At 52.0% G+C, this 20,631-nt stretch overlaps 1 protein-coding gene across 3 annotated transcripts in view; it reads right to left on the reverse strand.

Moving 5' to 3' along the window:
- The window catches only part of SLC6A6 (solute carrier family 6 member 6), an 87,497-nt gene that overhangs the window by 21,592 nt on the left and 45,274 nt on the right, over positions 1–20,631 (reverse strand). For all 3 annotated transcript variants that reach the window (XM_054482264.2, XM_054482262.2, XM_054482263.2), the window contains 3 exons: positions 19,824–20,058; positions 9,586–9,718; positions 1,085–1,219 (listed from right to left, as the gene is read on the reverse strand). In XM_054482264.2, coding sequence (XP_054338239.1) covers positions 1,085–1,219; positions 9,586–9,718; positions 19,824–20,058 — 503 coding nt within the window. The remainder of the gene's footprint in view (positions 1–1,084; positions 1,220–9,585; positions 9,719–19,823; positions 20,059–20,631) is intronic.

Below are 20,631 nucleotides of genomic sequence, written 5' to 3' on the forward strand. Positions count from 1 at the left end.
ATGGAACATTTATGCTCGAATTCAAGGTGCCTTTCAAGGCAGTGCTGAGCTGCAAGGAGCCCCAGAAATCAAACACCCCATCTCCCAGCGACCTAGTATCAGGGTTAAGAGGCTTCAGAAGCAGATGAATCTGGATTCCAACCCTGGAATGACAGTGGGCAAGTAAATATCACTCCTGCAGTTTATAGATAGTTTTCACATCTATAAAATGGGCTCCTTTGCCCTACCCCATAGAGCTATTTCCCAGGTTCAAAGAGTGGCGATTCAGCTCAGTGCCAGTTACATGGCAAGCCCATAAGTCAAGGCTGCTGTCACCACCATTGTTGTTACCATTTGCAGACCCCCAAGTTAGAATGCGGAATGAGGTCCCAAGGAACTATACAGACAAAGCTGCTCTCCAGAATCGTCACTAAACAGCTCTTTCCCAGCTGTCCTCTGAGGCTGGCCAACCCCTCTCCCACCTGTGTCCTGTCCAGGGGGAAGGTTGGTGGGGAAGGAGAGCACAGGCCCTTGGGAAGCAACCGGAAGGCCCTGGGGATTCAGGTCCTCAGACAAACCCAGAAAACCTCCCAGGGCTTTCTCCACCTCCCCGAGGTCACAAGGCTGAGTGCCAGAAGGTGTGCTTTCGGTATCTGCCCCTTGACCCTCCAAGGCCATTAACTCTGAATTCCACCCTCAGCCAAGGAAGCCCGCAGCTCTCCAGACCCCAACTCTCCCATCCCCAGGATGCAGCAGCCCTTGTGGCTGCAGTGGGCAGAAGCTGGGTCCCAGGGGGAGACTTGCTCATCAGAAGATTTTTCCCCTTTACCTGATGCAGGGCCTAAAGCAGCCTCTCTAAGTGGCCAGCCTCAGACGTCCTTGACATGAAAAGAGATGCACACAGCTAGAAAGGTCCGTCAGCACTGTGGACAGGCACACCCACAACAGGCCCGGTGGAAAAGTACCAGGGGGCGGTGGCCCAGCTAGACCTGTGCACCGAAGAACCACGGAAGATGTGCTGCCAGTGGCCTCTACATCCTGCCCTGTCCTGTGCCGGCCCAGCCCTGGATAGGAGGGAGGACGGTGTGTCCCAGCCCTGCAGTACCTGTGGGTCCTCAAGGCGGGTGATGTCAGGATACAGATAGAACTTGATGCCTGCGCCCGCGCCCGGCAGCGTCAGCCCTCGGACCAGCAGCACCAGGAGCATGGCGAATGGAAAAGTGGCTGTGAAGTAGACAACCTGCAAGGGCGAGAGGGATTCAGGAGGCCATGGGCATCACTTGCTGCTGCTAAGTTTGAGCATCCTCTCAGAGAGGCAGAGGGGAGCACTGGTCAGGATCAGGGGTTCTAGAGCCAGGTTTGCTGTCTTACTTGCTGTGCGGCCTTTGGCACATTGCTTAACCACTCTGGGCCTCAGCTGCCTCATCTGTAATCTGGGTATATACAGGTACCTACCTCACAGATTTCTTTTCTTTCTTTCTTTCTTTTTTTTTTTTTTTTTAATTTGAGACGGAGCCTCGCTGTCACCCAGGCTGGAGTGCAATGGCACGATCTCGGCTCACTGCAACCTCCGCCTCCTGGGTTCAAGTGATTCTCCTGGCTCAGCCTCTCGAGTAGCTGGGATTACAGGTGCCCACCACCATGCCCAGCTAATTCTTGTATTTTTAGTAGAGATGGGGTTTCACCAGGTTGGCCAGGCTGGTCTCAAACTCCTGGCCTCAAATGATCCACCTGCCTCAGCCTCCCAAAGTGCTGGGATTATAGGCATGAGCCACAGCGCCAGCCCACCTCACAGATTTACTGAGATTAAATGAAAAACATGCTATAAATAGTTTGTCCCAGGCACCACCTAAGCACAAAATACAGTGGTGGACAAGACAGAAAACAAATCCCTGCCTTCGTGGAACTGACATTCCAGGGCGTAGAGGTGGAAAATGCAAAATCAGAGAGTAAGCTATCAAGTGCATGTGTAGAAGGCTCAGCCCAGTGGTTGCCAAACCATGGCATGTGCCCATGGCATGCAGGTCACATTAGTTAACAACTATAATGTTGGTATGATTCCTATGGTTAGGGATCAGATAAGCAAGGGTTCAGATCCCAGCTCCATCCCCTCATTTGCTGTGTGATCTTAGGCACATTGCTTAACCTCTCTGGACCTGTTTCCTCATGAGTAGAATTCAGATAAGAGTAATAGAAGCCCCTCAACAAGGGGTGAGCTGAGGATTCAATGGGATGATGCTTGTAACACTGCCACTCAGTAGGTGCTCCAGAAAGGGAGCCTGTTGTTGACACTGATTTTGCTGGAAGGACGAGACCTTTAGGGAAGAAAATGAGGCCTCTCAGTGGCCCTTAACTGGGAATAGGAAAGGCTCCCCCCTTCACCGGGCCTCTGGGAGACCCACGGCCTTCCCTGGGTCACACTGCATGTTCCAGACAGGCCAAGATCAGGTGTGAGGTGGGGATTAGAAATGATGTGGCCATCTGCTCCCAAAGACCTTCTCTCCTCTTGTCCTGCGAGCGCTGTTTGTGGCTTCAGTTCTCATGGATGGATTTTCCCATCTTATTCAACACAAGGAGTTTCCAGACAGAGTTTATGCCTGGGAGGAGTTCGAAGGTGCCTGGCTGAATGGACAGTTAGATCCTAGTGTTTCAGGCAGGGCACTGGCTGAGTAGGAACGTCCCAGGCACAAGCCCACTTCATCCTCACCATGCCCCCCCAGGACAGTGGTTAACAGTGGAGAAACTGAGGCTCGGTGGGCTTTAAGGACTTGCCCAGGGCATCATCGGAGTCCAGGATTTGAACCCAGAGCCTGTGGAGGGCTAACCTCTGTGCAGAAAGGCATGAAGTATTTCACTTCAACATGCAGAAAGTTCATGGTGGCCACCTTGAAACACTGAGACTGGCTGGCAGAGCCCTGGGCCACATCTGGGGCTCAGGGGACCTGGGAGGAACCACTGCACAGTCAATGAACCCATTTTACAGGAGAGGAAATTGAGATGAAGAGAACAGGACGAATGTGCCCATGGAGTTGGGGGTGCAGTGCCAGGGCACTGCTGGGGCCCAAGTATGTAACAGACACTGACCAATAGTGACAGAACCCAAAACCTCACCTAGCTGGCACCAGGACCCTCGACAGAGCAAATTCTTGTGACCATGATCCCTTTGAGTAGAAACAATGAGAAAGGGGCTTCGGAAAAGGGCAAAAAGGAAGCTTTCAGGGCCTGCTTAGCTCAGCTGCTCTCAGCCCAACAACCCCTAGGCAGCGTTTATTAAGCACTTACTGTGTGCCTAGCACTGTTCCAAATGCTGTGACGTCTATTCTCACTGGCCCGTGCCCTAACCCTCTGAGGTAAGTTTTATTACTATCTCCATTTTGCAACAATAAAACTGAGGCCCAGAGACAGTCCATCACTTGCGCAGGGTCACGTGGCCTTAAGCAGCAGAATGGGGACCTGCCCCACAGCCCACACATAGCAGACTGGCAAAAAGCCTCCCACAACTGACAGTTTACTGATTCTCCCCAAGACCAGAGGGCAGCCAGTAGGGAGGCCCTCAGGTCTGAATCCAAGCTTAGAGGCTGGCTTGCCATGAGACCTCCAGGAAGCCACTGTCCGCTGTAGACTCTGTTTCCCCATCTGGAAGTAAAGGGCTAGGACCGTAGGATCTCTGAGGTTGCCTCCTACTCTGCCACTCTAGGTCGAGGGGTAGAGGGGCTGTGGGTCAGCTGGGGAGCCGCCCCTACCAGGGGTTGCACGCTGCCTCTGCCACCCCTTGCTGGTGACCTGGGCCTCAGCTTCCCCATCTGTCCATTGAGGATAAGGGAACGCTGACCTTGCTCGATGGCCCCTGGCCTGCGGTGAGCATTCAAGAAGCCTCCTTGGCCGGCACTGTCAAGATGGCTCTCCAACACTGACAGGGTGGGCCCTACTCCTGCCTCTGCCCCCGGGCGTCCTTTGTTCCTCCAGGCCTCAGTTTCTCCAGCCACCGTCATCTCTTCTCCTTGAGGCCAGGAGCCTACATGATTTCCCGAGGATGGGAAGGCAGACGTGGAGGGCGGGGGCACATCAGGAAGCCACAGAACGGGGGAAAGAGGTGAAAAAAGAAAACCAACCTGCCTCTCCCTTCCTGAGGACAGGCGGACAGGAGGCCAGGCGCCCTGACCAGTTCCCACCTCTGGGGCCCTTTGTGGGCCACACCCGGGCTGGCGAACAATAGCTGCTGACAGCAGCCCCACAGGGGTCTCCAGAGGGCGGCCACTTCAAAGCCAGCCAGGCCTCCACTGGGCCAAGCAACCAGTCTGTGGCCAAAGGGCTTTGTGTCAGGGACAGGGGTGTGGAGGTGGCTTGCCTTGTTTTCACGTAGTTAGTTTATTTAACAAGCACTTATGCAGTGAGGATTTTGTGCGGGGCACTCAGCTAAGAGCTTCATGAGTTTTAACTCATTTAATCCCCAGACAACTGAGAAGAGCCAGGCACCAGCCTCACCTGCATTTTCTAGATGAGGATACTGCCCAGAGAGGTGGGGGCACCTGCCTGCAATCACAGTTACTGGTGGTGGATGCGGGATGGATCCAGGCCAGCTGGTGTCAGATCCCCACACCTTTGGGATGTGTGTCATTGTTCCTCCCCAAATCCTGGTCACACCACCACAGCCGTGTGAAGGGAAAATAAAATCTCAGGACCCCAAACTCACTATGCAGAAGGAAAAAGTTAAGCTTGGGAACTGAGTCACACACACGCACAAAACCGGCCTGCCTTCTATTCTTCAGCAGAGAGCTGTGAGACACAGGCCACATATCTCCCCAGGAGGCCTCCCTCACCCTGACAATGTAAACTCACAGCTCATCTTCACAGGTACCGGACAAAGAGACAAGAAATGAGCCATATGCCCACACATCCAGGCATGTGTCTCCTTCCTCCACCATGTGTACACCCTACCCTATGGAAAATGTGTGTGTTCTCTACCCTGTGGAAAATGCAGATTTGCTGAGAGACACCGTGCATAATTACCTGAATTACCTGTTCCTCTGTCCCCTCCTGCTGTTTCCCCTTACATTTTTTTTTTTTTAGATACGGTCTCTGTTGCCCACGCTAGAGTGCAATGGTGCAATCAAAGCTCAGTGCAATCTCAACGTCCCGGGCCTAAGAGATCCTCCTACCTCAGCCTCCTGAGTAGCTGCGACTACAGGTACGTGCCACCATGCCCATCTAATTTTTGTATTTTTTAGTAGAAACAGGGTTTTGCCATGTTGACTAGGTTGGTCTTGGACTCCTGAACTTAAGCAATCTGCCCTCCTCGGCCCCCCAAGTGCTGGGATTACAGGTGTGAGCTACTGTGCTGGGCCTCCCCTTTATGTACTGAGCTTCTCAAAACCCTCTTTGGAAAAAGTGCAGGCCGCAGATCCTACTGTGGCTCATGTCTCTTTTTCCTGGGCACATCTTCAACCTTGGCAAAATAAACCTCTAAGCTGATTGAGCCCCCTGTCTCAGATGGGTTTTGGTTTACAGTGGTAGGTTTGAAAGCCACCCTTGCTTTGCAGAATCTGCTGCTCCGAGGACAAGTCCCTGAGAGCCATGCTTTCAACTTTTCCGTGGCTCCCCCAGGATCCCCAAGGGACAGGCTGGTGCTAGCCGCTGTGGCCCAGCAGGCCTTGCTGTGGGACATGGTATTTTTCCACTCTTGGTGGTGAACCTCCGTGGCTCCTCTGAGCCCTAGACCCAAAAGCCCTGTGGCCCAACTGTCCAGGAAACTTGCAAGGACAACTTTTCTCCATCCCCTCTGGGCAGTAGAAAAGAGGGTGGCTGAGCAGCAGGGGGAGCCAGGCATCCTTTGGGAGGTAAGGGTCTGGGCAGCAGGGCTCACCATTGATCTCAAAGATCCTAGGCAGGCCCCGAGGGTCCTCAGCGCCCAGGCTGTTGGTGAGGGGCTTCACTAACTCATTTCACATAAGGAGAAGGTGAGGCTGAGAAAGTGAAAGGGCCTTGTCCAAAGTCATGCAGTCTGTGGGATCCAGAGCTAAAAGGATCTGGCTCTGACTACCCCGTGCTTTGTTTTTAACCCGGCAAAAAGAGCTGCTCCGGAGGCCGACAGCGTAGAGCCCCAGCCTCAGTGAACGTCCGTGCTCACTCTGGGGCCTCCTCCCCTGTGCGTCTGCAGGGCTTGCACTTCCTATGTGAGTGTCTGGATCTCTGCCCCCTTCCCAGACCCCACTCTGTGATAGCAGGGACATGCCTGCCACATTCCCTACTTACTGCATCCTGAGGCTGGCACGGGGTGGGCACAGGAGGTGTTAGAGTGTAGGGCACCCAGGTTGGGAGTGGGGCTGCCTGGGTCCAAATCCCAGCACAGCCACTGACAAGCTGTGTGATGCTGGGCAAGGTAATGAGCCTCCCTGAACCTGAGTTTCCCCATCTGTAAAATGGGACTAATAACTGCACATACTCTAAACCACGAGGAGGATTCAATGAGCTACCTAGCAGCACTGAGAATGCCGCCCAGCACTCACAGGCTACTGTGCTTTCGCCACCGTTAACACTATTTGTTGAATGGATTAATGGCAGCCTAGTTTCAAACTCCTGGAATAGTGAAAATTACAAAAAAGGAAACTGCAACATAGAGAGGCAAAGTGACTTGAACTCAGATCCTCAGCCTCTCAGGCTGGGGCTCTCCCTCCATTACCCTCCAACTCCTCCTTGCTGGACTAGACACGAGAGCAGAGCCTTGGCAGGATGAGGTCCATCTGCTGCCCGTGGGCCCAGCCCCCACGTCAGCCACAAACCTGGTCTGTGGCCAGGGCTGGAAGCCATGGCCAGAGAGCAGGCAGCCTCTCAGCCATGGGGCTTGAGGAAGTTCACAGAGCCTGACTGTGTTTGTCTTGGCTTCTCTGGCCTGGCCCAGGCTCTGCTATTGTTCTGGGAATCACGCCCACCCCTGGGAGGCCTAGAGCCACCCCACGAAGGAGGTTGTTGCTAAGGGTGAGACGGGAGGACCCCTGGAGGGTCACGTCTTTGCTCGGCCACAGCTGCAGCCTGGCACTCTCTCTCTGGCTTTGACACTATTCTCCTGTGTTCTGCATTATGTTTCAAAAGTTGCTCACTGTCCCTGGCGGACATCAGCCTCCTCCATCAGACTGGGTGCTCCCCAAGGGTCTGGGTCAAACACACCTCAGGGCCTTTGCACAGGCTGTCACTTCTACCTGGAGATTTTCCCCTCCACATACTCAGCTAACTCAGCCCTTCACTTCCTTCACATCTTTGCCTAGAGTCACCTTCTTGGTAGGCCTTGCCTGGCCACCCTATTTAAAATTGCTCCCAACACTCCCCATTCTCCTTCTCTGCTTGACTTTTTCCCATAGCTCGAATCCCCATTTGACTCCTATACATTTTTCCCATTCGTTTTGTTACAACCTGACTCTTCCTGCCAGGCCATCAGCTCCTGGAGCACAGGAATTTTTGTCTGTTTTGTGAACCACTGCATGTCCCCCAGCCCTGTTTCTACAAAGCACCTGGCACACAGCAGAGGCTCAAAAAATACTAGTGTGTAAGTAAGTGATGATGTCTCCAGCACTGCTCAGGACCAGTGCTCCACAGAAACTTTCTCACTTCTGTGTGGGGAAACTGAGGCAGAGTGAAGAAGGGCGTGGTGGTGTGCGCCTGTGGTCCCAGCTACTCAGGAGGCTGAGGTGGGAGGATGATTTGAGGATGGCTTGAGCCCAGAAAGTGAGCTGAGATCAAGCCACTGCATTTCAGCCTGGGCAACAGAGCCAGACCCCGCCTCAAATTAAAAAAAAAAAAAAAAAGAAGAGAATTAGCATTTACAGAACCGTCTGTGCCAAGCATTGTGCCAGGTGTTTAACACACCTCATTTTAACCCTTACTATCACCTATTTTATAGAGGAGGAAACTGAGGCTCAGAGAGGAGGAAGTGACCTTGGACAAATCACTTGACCTCCCTAAGCCTGAGTTTTCTCATTGTTTAAAGAAAGGAATAAAATGGTGTGCTTGTAAGACAGAGAACCGGGGTAGCCCAGTGCGGGTGCTCTCCAAGGAGGTGCAGGAGATACCCATGTCCCCTGCTCCCGCCTGTTCCGGGCAGGACCGTGCTCACTGGTGTGCAGGGGCAGGTGTCCAAGGCCTGGACTGCTTCCCTTCCACCCCGGGCTTCAGGATGGCAGGGTGGTTCTGCCCCAAGAAACAAGTAGAGGGCACTGTGTGTGTTGGAGGGGGGTGCACAGGATCACCCTCATTCTACCTCTTGCAACCCTGGAGTCCCAGGTCTTGCAGGGTAAGTGACTGGAATAATTACTTGGATCTCTACAAATTCATGATTTCGCCTCTTTGGGGGCTCTTTATCCAGGGAGACACATTCCTCAACCCTCAATTCCACTCTGTGGCTGGGGCAGCTAAGGTCACTGCCCACAGCTCCACCTGGAATGCTACCTTAAGACACTCCTTTGACTTTTGGGGGTTTTTTTATCTTAAAGAGATGTTCCCTCTTTTGGGATGTGAGTCACTGGGGAAAGCGTCGACAGGGCACCATCTAAAGGCAGATGAGCAAACGCCTTTGTTCTTTATAGCTTAGGGCCCTGGGTTCAGGCTCACACCTGTGATCACAACATACCCCTGCACTAGCCTTTGGCATCAGCACAGCCATGACAACAGCCAGTGTCTAGGTTATCAGGGAACAGTTCAGCTCTAATTAGTAACAGGTAACGTTTCAGTTATTGGTTAACATTTTCACTATTGCTAATATATCAGTTATACCTAAAACCTTAAAATTACAAGCTAACATTTTACATTTGTTAATCACTAACATCCTAGTCACTATGTGACATATTAATCAGCAGCAAACACTCCAGTTATGAATAATACTTTGGTTAACAGCTAACACCTTGGCCATGAGTGGGTGATTTAATTATCAGCTAACACTTTCCTGAACAACTAACATTGGAGGTGCTGGCTGAAATGTTAGTTATAAGATAACTCAGTTAATCTGATTTAGCAGCTAAAATCTAAGCCAGTGCCTCTCAATCCGTGAAGTACACTTGGATTATCTGGGGATAATGTTACAACGCAGCCTTTGAGTTTGTAGGTTTGGGGCAGTCCCACGAAGCTCCCTGCAATGCTGATGGGAATGCTTGTGGCCCCCTCTGCAAAGCGAGGGTCCATGCTGTGGCTAATGGCTCTTACCACAGTTGCTGGCTAACCTCCTGTTACCAGCTAACCTATTTATTAGAAGTCCAACATTAGTTATCTGCTACCATCTGCACTGACTGCCAATACCTTGAGACGAGAAAGCTGTGGTGGACGGGGTTAGCTCGTGTAGGCTCCAGAGAGCCTGACCCTTCAATATTCAGGAATTCTGTGAGCTGGTCATTAAACCGTCGACAGCTTGAAAGCAAACATGGTGGGAGCACTGACACCATGAAATGGACAAACACTACAACAAACCTGGGTTTTACTTTTTTCCAGAGGGCAGGCTTAACAGCACACCACCACTGGCCACCTCCCTCCTGGGGCGTGGCTAATTGCAGGCAGGAAGTAGGGGAGAGGGCCAGCCTGGCACAGCTCTCCAGGAGGCAGGGGACGGACAGAAGTCCAACTTACCTTCCCAGTGGACCTGACGCCTTTCCAGATGCAGAAGAAACACACTAGCCAGACTAAAAGAAGGCAGAGAGCAAGGTCCCATTTCAGAGAGCCTGGGTGGTCGATTCCAGGGGACAAGCTCAGCACGTTGCGCCTTGAAGCAAACACAGAGCCAGGAGTCAGTGAGGGGCCTGGCCCCGGAGTAGAGAGAGACAAGGCCCAGACATTAACAGGCTGGGGGTCAAATCCCACCTGAGGCGCTGCATTTACATAAGTCACCTCACCTTTCCAAACCCAGGAATCCCCATTTGTCTTGAGACAGAGTTGTTGGAAAGAAAAGAAAAGGATGGACTCAGACTCCGGATTCAGGCAAACCCAGGTTCAACATAGTCTGGCCTCAGGCAAGTTAAGGAACCTCTGAGCCTCAGTTTCCTCATCTGTGAAATGGGCACTGATTTTCTGCTGGGACTTCAGCAGAACCTTCTTCAGTGCCAACCGTGGGCCAAACACTAGGTTCAATTCTCAGCTCTACTGTTCGTTCTGTCACTGACAGAACGAAGTTAGCCAACTTTCCCAGACCTCCAGCTCCTCATCTATAAAGTGTTAAACTCCCCCAACATTGTCCCTTATTATTTTATTCATCCCTGTGTAACCTGGATCTCTCACTAAAATGTAAGTCACACAAGGTCCTAAATTCAGGGTCTGGGATGCAGCTAGCACTTGATAAACCTTTGCAGATGTAACTGTGGTGTTCAGATGCCCAGGGAAGCTTCAGGCACACAGCCAGCACCTAAGCAGTGCTGCTTTCCTCCCCTGCCCTGCCAGGGTTTTGAGGGTCTCAGAGAGAGGCAGGTAAATGGTTTTAAGGATAATTGGCACAGGACAGCCACCAACCCTACCCAGGATGACACGGCAGAGCGTGGGTCTTTGGAGTCCAGAGTTAAGCTTCCCGCCAATCCGAGCTGATTCCTGCTGCCCTGCTAAACAAACACAAGTACCTACTCCCACACATTCTTATGGACGACAGCATCTGAAAGCAGGCCAGGGCGGTGCAGGGTACTGACAGCCCAGGCCACGAAACTTGATGCACAGAAGTGGCACCCATGGTCCCAGAGCTCTAACTGCTGCAACAGTGATCGAGGACAGCCACGCTGAGCACAGGGACATCGGCCCTGCCCACTGGGCCTCCCAGGTTACCTGTCTACCACAGGCTGCTGGCCACAAGAGACAGGGTCTCCATGCTCCAGGGTGTTTGCGAACCCCCGGAAGAAGCCGAGTTTCCTTCTAATGGGAGTCAGCTCCCTGTCTGAAGGTCACACTCCCATGCAGGAGGGGCAGGGAGTGAAGTGTGACTCTGTGCCTCAGTTTCCCCTTTTGTAAAATGAGAATAACTGCTCCTGCCCAGGATGCTCTTGGGAAAGCATTCTGAAACATCCCAAGCTTTCAGCCAGTCCGTGGGATTACCCCCACAGTCAGGGCTCTGGTTCTTGGAACACACACCGGGCTAGACCCTTTATCATTTTTATTTTATTTTTTTTAGAGAAGCTTCAACATAAGGACTTTGAATAAACCCAAGATTCCCTTCTCAACTGGCATTCAAGCAAGGCCTTTCTTTAGTTCACTGCTGTGTTCCCAGCACCTAGAACAGCATCTGGCCCATTGGAGGAGCTCAATAAAGACCTGTTGAGTGAATGAGTGAATGAACGGACTCAACTGGGAGGACAGCAAGTTCACATGTCACTGTAAGACCAATCCGTGAAATACTCCCACTAACAGCCATAAGACAGGACATCTTTTCTTTGCCTTCTTCTTGCTGGTCACAGCGACATCAGTGGGCTCCCCCTGGCACCAGGGATGTCAACATGATAATGCTGATGGACCAAATAAAAGCTACCAGCAACCACCTGCTTTCCAAGGCCTTTTCAGTTATCTCATCTGATCCCAGGAGTAGAGGCCATTCACCCCATTTTACAGATGGGGAAAACGAAGGCTTGGAGGGTCCACTTGCCCATGGTCACAGAGCCAGCAGGTGACACAGAGCTGCCACCCCAAGCCCACGCCTGTCTGACTCCAAAACCAGTGCTCTCTCTACTCCACTACACTGTTGGTCTGATTTTAAGAGAAAACAGAGCCTAAATTTTAACAATCTCTTCAGTCCTCTGCTATACGCTGATTTAACAATCTCTTCAGTCCTCTGCTATATGCTGGGATCACCTGGCACCTTGGGGCAGGGGGCATCTCTATAGGGCAGGCTGGCGGCCAACCGCATCCCAGCTGGGGCCCTGCCAAGCATGTGGATCTGGCGCCTGCCACGGCTTTAAAACAAAAAGCCTTTCCTCATTCTGCAGGGCTCAGCACCTTCAGTGAAAGCCAGGGCAGGCTGGGCAGTGGCCCAAGACTTCCTTGTGAATGGGCAGCACCAGGAGAGGAGGAAGAGCACCTTTCCACTGTCTCCCAGGCCCACCAGGTGCACTATCCTCGGTCTCAAAGGAAGCCTCCCTGAGGTTCTGGAATACTCACTGTAGAGCCCCTGTCTATCTTCCACTGTCCTGTCCCACGCTGGGGAAATGTCTGTCTTGCCCACCAGACCCTGGACATCCCAAGGACAAGGGCTTTATATGCTGATGAGATGCCCAGTCACAAGACCGCCTTTCCTTTGATTCTTCAGGGCAAGCTGGCTGAGAAGCTTAATACTCCAGAGCCCTGATTCTGACCATACCCAGCCTGCAGCCAGCTCATCTAACAGCATCTGCCCTTCCCCTACCACCACGCTGGTCAAACCAGTGGTGCCCAGTACTGATGGGAGGCTGCCACACTGGCTTGATCAGGGCAGCTGACCAGCTATGGAGTCTACAACAAAGAAAACCAGTCCTCCGCCTCCTTCTCCATTGCTGGTGGTAGTCCCTTTGTAGGACCTCATGGTGCCATCCAGGGACATTTGCTTTGATCAGGCAATTCCATTTGTAGGATTATCTCCTATAGTTACACCTGCATGGGTGGCCAGAGACATAGTACCCCCGCCAAGCAGTGCTGTCTGTAGAGTGAAAGATTGGAAACGACTCAAATGTCCATCAAGAGGAGCTTGTAAACTGTGGAGCAGGCACACACTGGAATACAGTGCAGAGGTATACAACAATGGGAAAGTTCTCAGTGTCCTACTAAGGAGCTAGGTCCTGGAGACAAAATGCAGGAAGAGAAGCAAGGTGAAGAACAGTGCATGAGACATGCTCCCTACTGTGTAAAGAGGGAGGGAGACAGAGACACATTTGTACTTGAATACACACACACTATTTTTGGCAGGACACACAAGAAGCTGGTGGCAGTTGCTGCCTGTGTGGGGGAGGGGGACGCACTTTGCAATGTATTTTTGCACTATTTCAATGTTTTTAATGTGCACATATTACCTTTATAAAAGTTATTTTAAATTCTTGAAAAGCTTTATAACGGGCCATGTGAACGTACTAGGACTGAAACCAATGTATCTCATCAATCAGGATTTGTCACAACACAGCCTGACACAGGCTCAGGGCCAGAGCAACTGACATTCTTTCCAAAGACATCTCGGGCAGCCACGCAGGCTGAATCTCAGGCAGGCCCCTCCACAGTCCCTTCCATGTCTGACTTCCAGGGTCTTCCCAGCCAGAAAGCAGCCGATCAGGATCCCAGCCAATCCCTACCCAGCGGTGACGGCGTGCTCAGTAAACGGTAGAGTGTCATGCTGAGGGAATGCCATGGCGCACTGCCACTCACCTGTGCCTCCTAAGCACACCAGGAGGAAGCTGCACAGGCTCCCCACAGTGTTAACACAGCTCTCCCAGCACACTGTCTCTGCCCCTGTCCAGGCCCCTGATGCCCCCAGGATGATTTCTAGCAGCCTCTTCGTTGGTCTTCCTCCCTCTACTCCTGCCCCAACAAGTCAGAGGGAATCTATCCATACCTATGTCAGGCCACATCCCTCCCCTGCTCCACGTCCTCCCAGGGCTCCCGCTCCCTGGCCAACACGGCCCTCCTGACCTTCTCATCCAGACTCACTTTTAAGAGTGAGTGGGTGCCAGTTAGTAAACACACAGGTCAACGGGTGTAAAGGGGAAGTGTTCTGGGCAGGCTGGGGGTGTGGGCGCCCAAGCCCTACCCTCATCCCCCAGACTGCACCATCACTTCCTCCTCCTTCAGCCACCCTAGCTGCTATCTGGGACATTCCCTGAACAGGTCGAACGTGATCCTGCCTTAAGGCCTTGGACCTAACTGCTTCCCTCGGCCACTTGTTCCAAAACTCCCTCGCTCCTTTCCTTCAGGTCTCTGTTCAAAGGCCACATCCCCAGGGCAGCTGTTCCCGGCCACCCTCTGTAAAAAGCATCCCTGGTCACTCTCCTTCCCCTGCCCTGGGCCTATTTCTCATCACTAACTGCTTTTATATTATAATTTTATATGTGCTATCTATTTAATGTCTGCCTGTCCCACTAAAATGTCAGTCCCAAGAAGGCAGGGTCTATGTCTGTCTTGATCACTGAACAGTGCCTGGTACGTAATAGGTGCTCAGCTGACATTAGTTGAGTAAATTAATTATACCCATTTGGTTGATGGGGAAACTGAGGCTCAGACAAGTTCAGGAATGCACCTGAAATCACTCAGAAATCAACCGTGGACCTGGTTCCTTTTTTCTGATGCCACCCTGGGGACCAGCCACCTCATGTGCTGGGCATGGTGCTGGCCTTGGCAAGGGCCTCAGCATCCCCAGCTTCCTCGTCTCTCTCACACAGAGGGAGGAGACTCCGAGGTAAGCTGCATTCTTGTCCAAGAATAGTAATGATTCACTCCAGGGTGGGATCCAAAAAAGAATTGCCTGGACGTCTGTTTTGAGTCGGCCGCCCTGCTGCCGTCCAGCCGGCACTCAGAGATGTAAATACGTCCTCCTAGCGGGCCAAATCGTTTCCTTTTGACTGCAGGCCAGCCATTTATTGGCCATGGCTCTCCCCTGGAGACTAGCAGAGGCAACAATTATAAAAGGGCCCATCCGCCCAGAGCACGGGGCCGTGCAGCCTTTCTCCACCGCCTCCTCCTTCCGACAGCTGCAGGGGAAGATTGGCTGAGCAGGCCTTGTTTGCAAATATGACTCATTTCTTTGATTCTAATAAAGTCTAATGATACGTGCCGAGCTCCCAGGGGGCTCTGGAGGAGCCTAGGAGGAAGGCACGGCTCCAGCCTGATGGAGGGCATCTGGCCAGGTCTGGCCCCGCCTGTCCTCCAGGGCGACCTTGGGACAGAGGTGACCCCAGACAGCAAGGAGCAGCAGGGGACAAAAGCTCTGCTTCCCCATCCCAGAGCAACTCGGCGCTCAATTATAAAGCCAGCATGAAATGCCTGTCTCTGGGGCCCCAGTGGCTTCTCATGAGGATCTGGGAAAGTGTAGCTCACTGGCTCCTGCTGAGAATGGTAACTTAGCACTGCACACAGGGTGGGTGTAGGGGGTCCAGGCTGAGAGAAGACCCCACGAGTAACCTGGGAGTGGGGAGACACACATGTGGCACAATGTGACCTGTGACCATGGACTTGGGCTCCCAGGCCTGGCCTGGGCTCTGGGCTGGTGGCTGGTGGGGACACAGACAAAAGGTTAGCTGGAGGCAGGATGCAGTGCTGAATGCCAGGGCTGGAAGCTTTGCTCCTTCTAGCTGCGCATGTGACCTTGGGCAGGGCATTGCACGTCTTCCATCGTCAGTGTCCCGTGGCCCCCTGCAAAGCACATCCCTGGTCTTAGCTCCATAACACTCAAGCCAGGCTGTGAGTCATTGGGACCACGCTACTTCTGTTTACAGAGGAGAGAAGAAGGCATGGAGAGGTGAGGTCACTGCCTCAAGGTCGTGCAGCTGGGATGTGTGGGAGCCAGAGTTGAGCTTTGTCTCCCCCCACAAGAAAAGGGGAATGTCACCCATTGCTGCTCTGCTGCCTCCTCTGTGAAAAGGGTCAACAGGGACCTTCCTTGCCCAGGAGAAGCCGGGAGATGGCTCCGCTCCCCTGGTGCCTTGTACCCCTGACTTCCAGAGACTACTGAGCACCTGCCAGCAGCACCTGCCAGCAACTCCTGCCGAAGGAAAGGAAGGGCCAGGGACCTATGCATTTGGGGCATATAAGAGAAGTGAAAGGAAGCAACGGCTGGGGCTGGGCTTCAGCTTGAGGGTCACCAAAACCAACCTTTGAGGGTATCCTCACTGCTCTGCCGCCCAACTGGCTCCCAGACAGCAACGCGCAAGAAATCCCGACAAGATTCACTTGAGAGAAACCCGAGGGTCAGACGCTGCGGGGTTGGTGGCTATCTTCAGGGGGATTCAGATAAGTTTCACCCCAAAGGGAACCCAGACCTGCTGAAGGCTGAGGCTTCTGAGGCCCCATATACAGTCAGTGCTCAGCATACATCCAGCCTCTCTTTCCCACCAGTGTGTTCCTTAAGGAATGTCCAAAAATCACATTCAATTCAGTCACACCACCTCCCTTCTCATATACCTTCCACGGTTCCTCCTCCAAGAGAACAAAGTTCAAATGTACCCGCCTAACATTCAAGGCTTTGACCTTTCTCCCTGGCCCTACCTGTCCCTCACCCGTGCATCCTATGCTCTAGCCAAACCATCCCAAATACTCATGTGCTTTCAGAATGCTGACTCTGCATGGGCTGTTCCTCCTACCTAGACTGTCTTGTCACTCTCCTTTTCTGCCTAGTGAGCTTCTACTCATCCTTCAAAGCCCAGCTCATACGCTCCTCCATCTGCAGATGGGGAAGTGAGCCAGAGAGAGGTAGTGATTTGCTGCTCCACGCAGGTGGATGAAGACATGGAACTAATGAGGAGATTCAGCACCCAGTGAGCACTTGCTGTGTCGAAATTGTCTCAATCCTTTCTGCCAGGGTGAGATCATAGCATGGGAAAAGCCACGAGAGGGTTCTGAGCTGGGAAATAACAGGCTGGATTCAGAATTGGTTACAGAGGTACAAGGATAAGGCACGGAGAGATCCAAGAGGCCAGTGCTGGTGTCCAGGAGAGTGATGGGGGTTCTATGGGGTGACAGTGCATGGGGACAGTACTCAGATTCTAGGTATACTCTGAAGGGGGAGCCAAGAGGATGTATGAATTGGATGTGGGATTTGAGGTAGAAAGAAGAGTTTTGGATGATGCCTAGCTATTTCCCCTACTTAGAAAGCCTCTGCAGAGACTGAAAGAAATGACAGGGGCAAGTTCCTAGTACTATGCTCACGGGAGTCGACTATTCCCCACTGGTTCTCTTGCCTTTCCACCATTGCATGCCAAGAAAAGAGAAGGCTCTTGAAGGCAGGAGGCCGGGTCTTTCTTGCCCATGGCACCTGGCTCAGGGATGGAACTGAGCTGTCCCCTGGTGTAGTTCTCTGGCCTTGGCCTGTGCTGTGAAGGCAGGTTACAGTGGGCAGTGCTGGTCTTGCCTAAGCCTGCTTTCCAGGCTCCTACTCCATGGCCCTCAATCTTCCCCAGGGTTCTAGAAAGAGGGCAACTTATTTGTGAATGTTCAGGTGGTCTCACAAAGCTCTGCTGGAACCTGGGGCTGGGGGTGCAGGGGTAGGAGAGGTGTGAGAGGCGGAGCAGGAGGTGAGTACCAAGCTGGCAGCCAGGGCTCTTTGGACAGAGCAAATCCACCTGGATCATGCAGAAGCTTGGGAAGGTGCCTGCAGAACCAGACACCTTCCAAAGATAAATACTTCTCAGTGTCTTCCAGGCCAAAAAATAGAGCTGGGATGCTCAGAAAGGAGATTCTGGAAGGCAAGGGTCCCAGAATACCCCCGAGGGCCCAGTCCCTCTGGAAGGTGTGAGTGAGGACTGGCCAACCTGAAGACCTCACATTGCTCCCACATGTTCCTTCTCTAAGACCCCTGGGTCCCAGATAACAGAGAGACAAGCAGAGCCCAGAAGAGGATGGCCCCTTTACAATAGGGGGTGATTCTTTAAGTTCATAACACTTAAAGAAACTGCCCTGAGGGGTAGTTTTATGCACTATGAGGGCACTTGATAAATAATAACTGATTCTGGCCAGGCACGGTGGCTCACGCCTGTAATCCCAGCACTTTGGGAGGCTGAGGTAGGCGGATCATGAGGTCAGGAGATTGAGACCATCCTGGCCAACATGGTGAAACCCCATCTCTACTAAAAATACAAAAAGTAGCCGGACATGGTGGTGCGTTCCTGTAATCCCAGCTACTTGGGAGGCTGAGGCAGGAGAATCGCTTGAACCAGGGAGTTGAAGGTTGCAGTGAGCCGAGATCACGCCACTGCACTCCAGCCTGGCAACAGAGTGAGACTCTGTCTCAAAAACAAAATAATAGTAATAATAATAATGGATTCTCAGGGCTGGCCACCCAGGATCTCATGCAGTCAGGGCCATCCTACAACCTTGGTAGGGTAGCACTGCCATCTCCCCAGGTGCAGGTGAGGATACCATGGCCAAGAGAGCAGGACACTTCTGTCTAGAAGTGGCAGAGTGAGGGTTCGAACCAGGCAGGCCAGTCAATGTCTGAGGCAAGGAGGTCCCAGCAAACGCCCTCAGTAACTGGCTGAGAGCCAGTGTCCAGGAGTGGGGCAGGCCCGGTTTTTAGGCCACGCCAAAAACAGCAGAGAAAGGACAAGGCTGTGCCTTGGACCCCATTCAAGTGAGAAAAAGGAAGTGCCAGCCTTTCTTTGTCTGTGAACTCAGCTCCCCAGGGGGCGGGGAACCGAGGGGCGATGATTATGCTTCCAATGTCCCTTTTGTTTGTAAGTGGAAAATATACACACAAGAGGAACCCCCAGTGACAGTAGGCCTAAGGACCTGCCCTGAGCATACACTGAAGGCCTGGAGCAGCAACAGTGACATGGACCGCCCAAGTAAGGGCTCCACACCAGTGAGGGCAACCGACCCCTTCTTCTCAACGATGTCCCAGCCCTGACCCCAAAGCATGGCTGGGGCCAGTCAGTAAGCCGCTCCCTCTTCTCTGGCCCATTCCTGGGCCAGCTCCTAAGAGGTGGGTAGACACCTTGAAAATAGCAAAACCACACACAAGACAGGGACTGTCATCTCGTGATGATTCAGAACCAGAACCACCCTCTTCCTTAACAGCACCCCTGCCCCTGGCTCACAACCTTCACTCAAGGCCTCATCTCAGTTATTTCCAGGGTCAAGGGGCTGCACTTGAGTGCTGAGCCCCAAGGCTGGCTTATGAAGAAGAGGGAAACGATGCACTAGCGTATTTTTGATCAGCCTCTAAGCACTATGTTAGAAGAACTTCTCCACACATCAGCTCACTCAAGAGTTCCCCAAAATCAGGACTCCACATCCCACCTTTCTGATGTTTGTACTCTGTATCTTCCCTGTAGTTACTGACTATAGTTCTTCACTCCTCTCATGAAGAGATAGAATTTATTTCCTCCACCTCTTGAATCTGGGTTTGTCTTGCGGCTTTCTTTGGCCAAGGGGGCATGAACAAAAATGGTACAGACAGAGGCTTGAAAAGCACTTGGGTCTCAGGGATCGACTGTTTCTTGTTCCTAGAATGCTTGCTTAGTGGCTGGTGACAATCCCAGGCTAGCCTGCTGGGTGATGAAACCACGGGGACCAGTTGTCCCTCACACCCCAGCCAATAGTCGGCCAAACCCCAGAAGAGCTACCTGGAGGACCTACAGTTGCCTGCAGACACATGAAGGAGCCCAAGACCAGAAGAACTGCCCAGCCAAGCTCAGCCCAAACTGCCAACAAGCAGAACAATCAAGAGCTAAATAAATGGTTGTTGTTTAAAGCCGCCAAGTTTGGGGATGGTTGTTACATAGCAAAAGCTAACTGATGCATCTTTTTCACTCTACCTACTCACCTTCCACTTTACTTCAGCTTCATATATGCATTTTTCTCTGTGCAATAACAGAGAATATATTTTTTCTAAAATACATTAAGAAAACTGTATCATTTTTAGACAACATAAGTATGCATACCTGCCTCACAGGGTAGTAATGATTCATTCTTTTTATCTTACAGGTAAAGAAACTGAGGCTCAGAAAGGAGGAGTGGCTTGCCTAAGGTCAAACAGCCAGTAAGTGGCAGAACTGGGATTCCAGTCCTGTCTATGGCCAAAGGCATAAATTTATCTCTAGATCTGCACCCTCCTCCCACTCCCCCGAAGACAGTGGCTCCTGCATCCCAGGGGAGGAGATAAGAAAATGGGCCATCCTCTCTGCCCCACCCATGTCCTCCTCCTTGCTTCAATGAGGTGGCCTTACTCCCAGAACTCGATGACAGGGGAGGTGAAGTTGGTGGAGCTGATGGTGATCCAGACACTCTTGTTCTTGCGCATGGTGTCCTCCATGCAGTGAGGTGTGTTCCAGCTGTGGTTGCAGTGTGCCCAGGGCAGCTCCTTCTGGAAGGACTGGAACAGGTAGTATGTGGCCCAGGCCAGGATGACGATGTAGTAGACATTCAAGAGGGACACAATTACAATGGAGGCATAGCCGATACCTGCAGGTTGGGCAAATGAGATGAGTAAACATCTGAGGGAGGCCAGACCCACCATGGCCACATACTCAACTGGAAGGCCATGGTATCCCCAGGCCCCAGGCCACAAGAGGCCTTTCAACAGTGACCACCAAATATTTATAGGGTGAATGGATGGCTGGTTGAATGGAAAGGTGAAACAACAGATGGTTAGATAAATGGGATGGATGGCAGGGGGCGGGGGGATAGAACAATGAATGGATGGCTAGATGGATGGATAAATAGATGGATGGATGAAAAGATAGATAATAAAGAGGATGGTTGATTGGATGGTTGGATGTTTGGATGGATGGATGGATGGATGGATGGATGGATGGATGGATAGCTGAACTGATGAGATAAATAGATGGAAGAATGAACAGCTAGATAGTTGGATGATTGAATGAATGGATAAATAGCTAAATTGATGAGTGTTGGATTGATGGATAGATATTCATTTGTTGCATAGATAATCAGTTTGTTAGATGGATGTATGGATGGTGGTTGGTTAGAAGGTTGGGTAGATGAATGGAAGGATGAATAGATGGATAGATGAAT

Source organism: Pongo pygmaeus, chromosome 2 (assembly GCF_028885625.2).
Source record: "Pongo pygmaeus isolate AG05252 chromosome 2, NHGRI_mPonPyg2-v2.0_pri, whole genome shotgun sequence".
NCBI lineage: Eukaryota > Metazoa > Chordata > Mammalia > Primates > Hominidae > Pongo > Pongo pygmaeus.